This window comes from Diplotaxodon limnothrissa, linkage group LG20 (genome assembly GCF_057381915.1).
Source record: "Diplotaxodon limnothrissa isolate DT_005_m linkage group LG20, D_limnothrissa_male_GT1.1, whole genome shotgun sequence".
NCBI lineage: Eukaryota > Metazoa > Chordata > Actinopteri > Cichliformes > Cichlidae > Diplotaxodon > Diplotaxodon limnothrissa.
Genome location: NC_140615.1, coordinates 36705045 through 36713512, shown reverse-complemented (window position 1 = coordinate 36713512; position 8468 = coordinate 36705045). Strand labels below are relative to the sequence as shown.

General features: G+C 38.9%; 1 protein-coding gene and 1 long non-coding RNA gene across 2 annotated transcripts; both read right to left on the bottom strand.

Annotated features, from left to right (window-relative positions):
• Positions 1–336: 336 nt before the first annotated feature.
• Positions 337–2065, bottom strand: LOC146611411 (uncharacterized). Its single transcript, XR_014905014.1, has 4 exons — positions 1822–2065; positions 1489–1654; positions 1272–1367; positions 337–820 (listed from the first exon to the last, which is right to left on the bottom strand). It is a non-coding gene; the product is annotated as an uncharacterized LOC146611411 (long non-coding RNA).
• A 2710-nt stretch (positions 2066–4775) lies between these two features.
• LOC146611410 (uncharacterized) lies at positions 4776–8194 on the bottom strand. The gene is made up of 4 exons (XM_085345365.1): positions 7778–8194; positions 7303–7674; positions 6960–6993; positions 4776–4816 (listed from the first exon to the last, which is right to left on the bottom strand). Exons 1-4 carry the CDS (start codon positions 8192–8194, stop codon positions 4776–4778), a joined length of 864 nt encoding a protein of 287 aa, XP_085201491.1.
• Between the last annotated feature and the right edge of the window lie 274 nt (positions 8195–8468).

Genomic DNA, 8468 nt, shown 5'->3' with positions numbered 1-8468 from the left:
TTTAATATGCCAGTACTGTGGTTATGCAAAATGCACATTTGTAGAGTGCAATCACAGTCTCAACAACAAAGCAATAAAATTTTAAATAGAAAAATACTTCTTTAGAGACATAAACAAAGTGTTATAAACCTCCTTAGCGCCTTATGTCAGTTATGAGTAGTTCAGGAGGAACGTTCCTTAAGTGACATTCAAGATCCCACCTAGAAGCCAGAAATGAGATTGTCCTTCATTTTCTCTATAGATTTACAGTTATCTGACTAAAAACACAATCAAAATCAACTAAAACACAAGTGATGATGGGGGAAAAAAATAAATAAAAATAATAAAATCACCCCTTTTACTTTGGATGTGGCTTTTAGATAATGAAGTATGAAACAGAGTCTGCAAAGATTTCTTTATTCTATTCTCTCTTTTTATAAAAAACTTATCCAGACTTGGAAACATGATAAACTGAATTACTTGCTTTAACAGGCACTTGAGGGCTGTGTAGGAATCCTGGACATTATTCTGCTGCCAAAAGATCATTTTTAAGACTCAGCACTTTGGGCTTCAACTTCCCACCCTTCAGACCCATCAAAACTTTCTGAATAAAGTCAAAAATGTTGGCCAAACATTTTGGGTAGCTTAGGTGCAGGACGTCAGTCAGTCCAAATATTACTAGAAATGCATCAGCCAGGGTGGTGAAAACAATGATCATGTTACCCTCGACCAAAACTGCAGTCTTCTCAGGGCAGAAGAATGTTGCATCGCTGGAATTGGCTCTGATCAGGAGGAGTCCAAGTGGCACTTCACTAATATCTGGTCTATCAGAATGCATCATCTACAGAAAACAAAATTACTACATGTTAGTGCATTCCTATTTCTCTTAGTTTCATCTATACAAGTCACATTTCTGGATTATTACTAGCTCAGAAATCAATTGTTTGAACAACAAAAAAGCCACAACACACCAAAGATTTGAGAAAACAAACTGACAAAAATAGTACTTTTAGTAAAGCAAAGTCATACCTCTTCGTAGCAATAACAACAGAAAGTCAATAGGAGTTATATATTTTTTTCATTTGTACAGTGATGTATGGTTGGGCTAGGAACATTATAGAAGGTCTACACACATTAAAAACATGTAGTGTTTCCATTATGTGACATGGACACTGTTGTAGACAGATCCAAGCATGGAGATGCTTCTCAAACTGTCAAAGTGTCATAATGTTTTGAGAAATCTAAACAAGGATGCTACTAAGATATTGTTCACAACTTTGTCCAAAACTTACATCCCATGTTTTGATGAAGGTAGAGGTGTCTTGGTACAAATAGGCAGAGAGGGCATGAAGCACACCAGCACTTTGGGCATGGATATCAGCTTGTTCCTACATCACAAGAAAATTTTTTATTTTAAATTATTGGCTAACCTAGTCAAGAATGGTAATTAAAATTGAAAAATTGATCAAATTAAATGAAGCTCAAAAAACAAGACAAAAACTCACTAACCTGGAGATTATAGCTTCTGAAGAGCTGAGACAGGACATCAGACACGTTCCCTGTGCAAACAGCTTTCTTTCTGAATAAGCTCTGGAGCCGGGGAGCATGTTGGTCCAACAGCATAAAAGTGGTTCTTCAGGTGGAGGTTTGTAATCCTGTGGAATTCTGCACAGATCTGAACACACAGGATACATTTGTGTTTACAAGTTTCAATTAGTCTATAAATCTTTGCAAAATACATCAAAATCCTTACACTCCAAAGGCATAATTTGTTCAGACAGGCCAGATAACAGGGGTTGATATAAAATACATCTTGTTAGATACATCTATATACATTCTTACCTGGGACTGGGATTTCAGAGTAGGCCAGCAATCCAGGATCTGACCTACTGGTAGGTCATCATTGATGATCTCTTTGCATTGCAAGGCCAAAGTTGTGAGCATCAGCTTTGTAATCAGGATTCTTTTCACTTTTCTCGACTTCATCTACAATCTGTAGTCTTAGCTGGTCAAGGTAAACAGCATCTTCACCCCTGAAAATTTACTTCTGCCCTGGCATGGACATAACAGTAAAACACAGAAGGCAAGACAGACTACACAGAGAACAGAAAAGACACACAACCAAGGAGACACAGATGAAACATAACCAGCCCAGAACTCAACTAAACCTTAACTAATAACAACAACAATACAAGAACTTCACCTCATTTCAATATAACATAAGAAAGCAAAAATACAAAATAAACTCAAAATGCTGTGTCACAGACCCAGCCCCTGACAGATAAAAAAAACTAAGTCTTTCACTAATGAACACTGGGCATCAGAATAAAATAAAACGAAAAAAATAACTGTTTGGTAAATATATTATTGATGGATTCACCCTTAAGCTAACCTAAAATAGACCAGGCACAACAATTTTACAGTTCAGAAGATTCTACATTTCAACTTGGTATACATAACTATTTGCAATGTAAACCAAGTTCTACCGCGTAATTATGTAATGATTATTCACTGCTTTTGTAAGTATGTCCTGTGCCTACAATTTTGCTGCCCCAGTTTTAATATGTACAACTCCAGAGAACTAAACGTAAGTTTTAAGTTCCACCAGTTAGCAAATGGGCTAGCCAATATCAATATCCACGTATGCGCTAAGTGTGAAGCAGCGCAGCAGTGCATATTGATTCAACAATTTAACCACAAGGCAGTTTATAATCTGCAAATCCAGAAATGCCTTCTAAAGACTTCTTTTAAAATAGTAAGAGATGAGAAAAGTTATTAACACATTATTAGTCCCAGGGACTAATAATGTGTTATACTAAATATGAGCTTATTAGCATAATTCATGCAAACACTTTGGGGCCAAGCCGACATGGATAAAACGACGCATGCATGTAATTCTTAAATGCCTGCTAGAGTTGTACATTTATGACGATAAAAACCCAACGATACAACGGAGAACTATAGTTTCAGAAAAAATAAAACTTACCACAAAAGCACTCCTGAAGATGCTGCAAAGGCGGTAAATGCAGCTAGCCAAGTGCAGAGCGTTAGCTGTTCCAGTTCAAAAGTCCGTAACATACCATAGCATGCCCTCCTTTATCCAGCGTCAAAGGCAATGCCGCAAAAAACCCGTTGACAAATGTTTTTATTTCTGTTCGGATATTAACGTTCCACAAGTTTCTTTCGGAGTAATGAGCGGGCATTCGCACTCGAAGCGAGGAATCCAAGATGGTTGCCAGCACTTCATAAAGAAACAGGTGGCGCACGTAGGTACGTACGTAGGCACGTAAGTGACGTCAGTGTTAAAACTCAAATTATTTGAGCGCAATGCTAGAAACTAATCAATATATTCAAGTACTGATAACTTGAAAAAACAAACTTGTTCAAACTACTCAAAAAAATAAAGGTGTATGAACTTATAACAGGTTTTTAAGTAGTTGGAACTCATTTCATTTATCAAACTATTACTATTCGGTCTTACAGTGCAGTCACATTACAAACATCTAATCATTCATTAGATCCATCATTCCAGCCACACTGTATCATCGTATCTCTGTCTAGCTGACGTAGAAGATTTAACACCAAGTTTAAACTTTAAAATCAGGTCATCATTTTTCCTTTGTCATTCATAACAGAATTCACATCACATATAAATATTCGGTCATCACTTCATGTTTCACTTAGGCTACGTCCACATGTACACGGGAATTTTTGAAAACGCAGATTTTTCTATGCGTTTGCACCTTTAGTCCACACGTAAACGGCGTTTTTGGTCACTGAAAATGGAGATTTTTAAAAACTCCGGCCAGGGTGGCTATTTTTGAAAACTCAGTTTTTGCATTTACGTGTGGACGAGAAAAACGGAGAAAACGCGGCGTCAAAGGTGTGCATGTTTTTTGACGTCACACTGTGCGCCACGTTATTGTTTCAGTGAAATGAATTTCTACATTACTGTTACTTTTAATTCTACTCTCTGCAGTGTTTAAATGCTTACATATACACACAGTTACTGTCCCTCCACACATACGACTCGGTTCTGCTTCTATGCCCCAGCTTTGTTTACTTTTTCCCACCGAGGCTTCTAGACTTCTGATTGGCCAACAATTCTGCACGGTTAGGAATATATCGCCACCTGCTGCTTTGGCATGTTCATAGCAGCGTTTTCCTTCATTTCTGCCTTTACGTGTGGACGGGATTATTTTTTAAAACGAAAACGGAAAATCTCCGTTTTCAAAAATACCCGTGTACGTGTGGACGTAGCCTCAGTTCATGTAATTCTATTTCAATTAGATTTGTCTTTAGCACATTTTCACATGAACATTCATTGTAACATAATCCCTTTTTAATTCAAATACTGAGGATTGCATCCTTTTTAAACTCTGTTTGTTATTCACTGTTTATTTCATACAACTTTTTTATTAAATCGATTTAAAAGTCGGGTTATTCATTGAGATCAGTGGATCTAGCCACTAACACACACACACACACACACACACACACACACACACACACACACACACACACACACACACACAACAATGACATTAGAACAGTCATTTTTACTACTCAAACAACTTTTCTCATTAATATGTCGATCAAACTTAGATTTTAGGGAAAAGGGGAAAAGTTCTGTTTTAGCACTCTGATCATTTTTAATCACATTAGGCTGAACATTAAGACTTTTTATCCCCTCTCAGCTGTGATGACAAGGAGCGCCCACTCTGTCAAGGTGTATAACTTGTCTGTGGTCGCTTGCGTTGTTTCTGGAGCTGCGTCACTGTGTCAACTGTGTTCTTTCAGGCGGATTCGTTAAATAACGGCATGGCGTCTGTGTTTTCTACAGGGTGGAAAATATTTTTGTCAGAAACCAAAGATTTGTGTCTGTACAGAGCAAACTGATTACATTTAAAACTGGAGTGAAAACTAAAATGAACTGTTTAACTGAATGAAAATAAACAAGACTTGAAAAATGAAAATCCAAGCAATGAACATAAAACAAAGATATACTGGAAATGGTTTGACTGTTTAACTTGAGCCTGAGGAGTCATTTACTGAGCTATCTACAGGACAGTGGGTGTTTTGTGATCTTCTAAAGTTGTATTTTGAACTGTGTACTTCTGAACCCTGTTACAGGAAGCATGCTGAGTTAAGTACATGGATGACTAGAAGAGGAAAAGATTCATGAGAGGAGCTCTGATAACATGATTCACCATGGCAACATGTAAAAAAGAACTAAACCTACCAACGGGCTGTAACACCTCATTTTTTGTAGAGCAATTCATTATTTCTGTCATTACTGGAATAAAATGCTTCCCCGTTTTAAATATTTATAATTTGATTTCATTTCTGCCTCACTCATTTATGATGGTCGTCTTACAACATCTCTGCTATAGAGATGTTTTACTGAGTTACTGTTAATGGTCCAGACTTCAACTGTACTAACTATTTCAGGTTTAGCTGAATCAGAATCAGAATCACTATACTTTATTAATCCCTAAGGAAATTACCTGTCCACAGAGTCACAGAGTTAAAAGGATGGAGCAGAGGATGTACTTCCTGAGACAACTGGGGAAGTACAGTCTTCCACAGGAGCTGCTGATCCAGTTCTACACTGCGGTCATTGAGTCTGTCCTGTGCTCCTCCATCACAGTCTGGTATGGAGCAGCCACTAAACAGGACAGGAACAGACTGCAGCGGACTGTACGGGCAGCAGAAAGGATCATCGGCGCCCCCCTGCCCTCCATCCAGGATCTGTACCTCTCAAGAACCAGGAAACGGGCAGGGAAAATCATCACAGACCCCTCACACCCTGCACACAGACTTTTTGATCTGCTGCCCTCTGGCAGACGGTACAGAAGCCTGCAGACCAGGACCACCCGACACAGGAACAGTTTCTTTCCCCTCGCCATCTCCCTTCTTAACAGTTGACCTGTCACACTGCTCCCACTGCCAGACTGCAGCTGCACCTTATGTACATTCTGTAATATTCATTCCACCTCATTCATTTCTGTATTTTATGTATATAAGTTTAGATTAGTTATTTATAGTTGGTTTACACAGCTTTGTGTATGTATGTGTATGCATGTGTAATGTATATATAGGCACGTGTGTGTGTGTGTGTGTGTGTGTGTGTGTGTGTGTGTGTGTGTGTGTGTGTGTGTGTGTGATTTACATTGCTGTGCTTGAGAGCCTCCATCTACCGGAACCAAATTCCTTGTATGTGTCTGCACATATACTTGGCCAATAAACACGATTCTGATTCTGATTCTGATTCTGATATGGCCTCGCTTCTGTCGCTTCTTCCCCAGGGCAGCTGTGGCTACAACTGTAGCTTGCATTCACCAGTGTGTAAATGAATAGTGGAATTGTAAATGCAATCCATCATTATTATAAGATAAGATAGATCTTTTTTGTCGTTTATTGGTATCTCTCCCGATTGCAGCTGTAGGTTTTTACATTCAACATTTTTTGGATAGGAAAAAGGGGAAATAAGAGGACTGGGAGGTTCTGAAAAGTAACTTGTTTAATTTGCTACACTCTGAGCTTTGATAGTAACTTTATTATTGAGGAAATAAAACTGTTATTCTGGCAGTTCTGGTGCAGCAGGAGGGTAGGAGTCAAATAACATGCACGAATATTTTATACAGTAACACATTGTGGCCAATCTCTAAAGTGATTAAAATGAACTCCAACCATCACCAGCGCAATATTAAAAGCTTCATTATGAGCTATGAGATATAAGATATTTCAACCCTCTGCTCGCTTGGTAGATGCAGTGTTGCATGGAGCTGGGTCAAAGCAAGCCCTGAACCCTGAATGTGAGAGTTTCAGTGAAAACAGGAACAGCAGAGACCTCTAGTGGTCACTGGGAAGATCATCGTCATCAAATCAGTGAAGGTTTTTAGTATATTGTAGTGAAAGTGACTTTAGTTGATCTTATGAGAGCTGCGTGGTGAATTAAGGAGTGTTGGTGTGTTTACCTTGTGCAACTTCATCAAGTTCATAGTTTTGAGCCTGCAAAAGAGTTTTACGAATTAGTAAAAACGCTATGTCAAATTATATGTGTAGATCCATCTGTTCAAATAAGGAACGGCTTAAGACATTTATCTTGTTTCTGCACACAAATGTATTTTAGGGTTTATAGTTAACTTTTAACTAAACTACAACATCACATGTTAAAGTTATTAATAGTGAGCTGCAGTCATATGATGGTGACCTGGGTGCCTGTGCAGATCAGAACGCAAGAAAAAATAGTTGCGCCATTTTAGACTGGCAAAGTCTGGCAGCTGTAACATCTGGTATGTAAATAACAGAGCCTTTTACCTGCTGATGTGCTGCTGCTTGATGATGCTGCCCCCCTCTGCTGGAGCTCCCCTCACTGATCCAGTTGATCTGCTGGTTGGTTGCTTCTGGTTTTTGATGTTTTGCTTTACTGATCATTTGTTGAGCAACGTTAAAACAGCCGTCCCAGTCTTTCCTTTTTATGTTGCTCGTGATTTCTTTAGTCAGAGTTTCATTTGCTTCTTTCCTCAAAAGCTCCTCCAGAACTTTTTTCTCTTCTTCCAAAATCAGTTTGTAGTAAAAAGTTTTCTTGTTGCACCAACTGTATTTTTCTTCAAACCATTTTCTCCACCCACTCCAAGTCATGAAGAAAGCTGCAAGAGTCATGCCGAGGAGCAGAGAGTAAGCAGCAAGCTGAAAAAGAAGCAACAAGCATGCAAAATATAACAGCATTAATGTGTGTTTGCTGTAATTTCATTAAAAAAGCAGAATGAGCATAGAGCAAGAAAGTCCTCACCCTTGACTTGATTTCCACTTCAGATTTTTGAGCTTCTTGTTCGGTTGTGAGGTTCTCAGATTTGCAGAACAGCTTACTCGTGTTTTCATCAATGTTACAGCAACCATACCAGTCCGTGAAAATCAACAATGCTACAATCCACAGCAGACTGATTAGAAACGATCTGATAACGCGCTTGAGTACAAGGCATAAAAACGTAGATGGATGTTTCGCGGTGCTCCGAAATGTCTGGTCTATCAGGAGCACCAGGAAAAATATTAAAAAAACAGGCACGACTACGATTTCATTACATTCAAAAGTGCTGCAAGCGCACGTCGCGGTCTGCAGAAGAACAGTGGCAATGAATATCCCGATGACTGTCGCGACGGTGCCGATTTTTCCAGGACCAACTGCAGAAAGCAGGAGGTTTTTCCACATCTTGAGCAGTTAGGTGCCTGCTGGGGCTTCAGCTTCTGTCCTGTAAAATTACACCAGGTATCACAGTCTTTTTGAAATTCAGCTTAATATCTCAGTCCAATTGCAGCCATGAAATGAGCCCTCTGTTCGGTGGCAGGATGCAAACGCAACGTGACGTCATGAGTTTTAACTGCACTCACTTCAGAAGAATTAAAAGTTTCGTGTCAACGAAAGTCACTCTTGTTCTATTTCACTTAATACTGTGAGGAGATGGCGTGTCACCGCAGACTTTTTT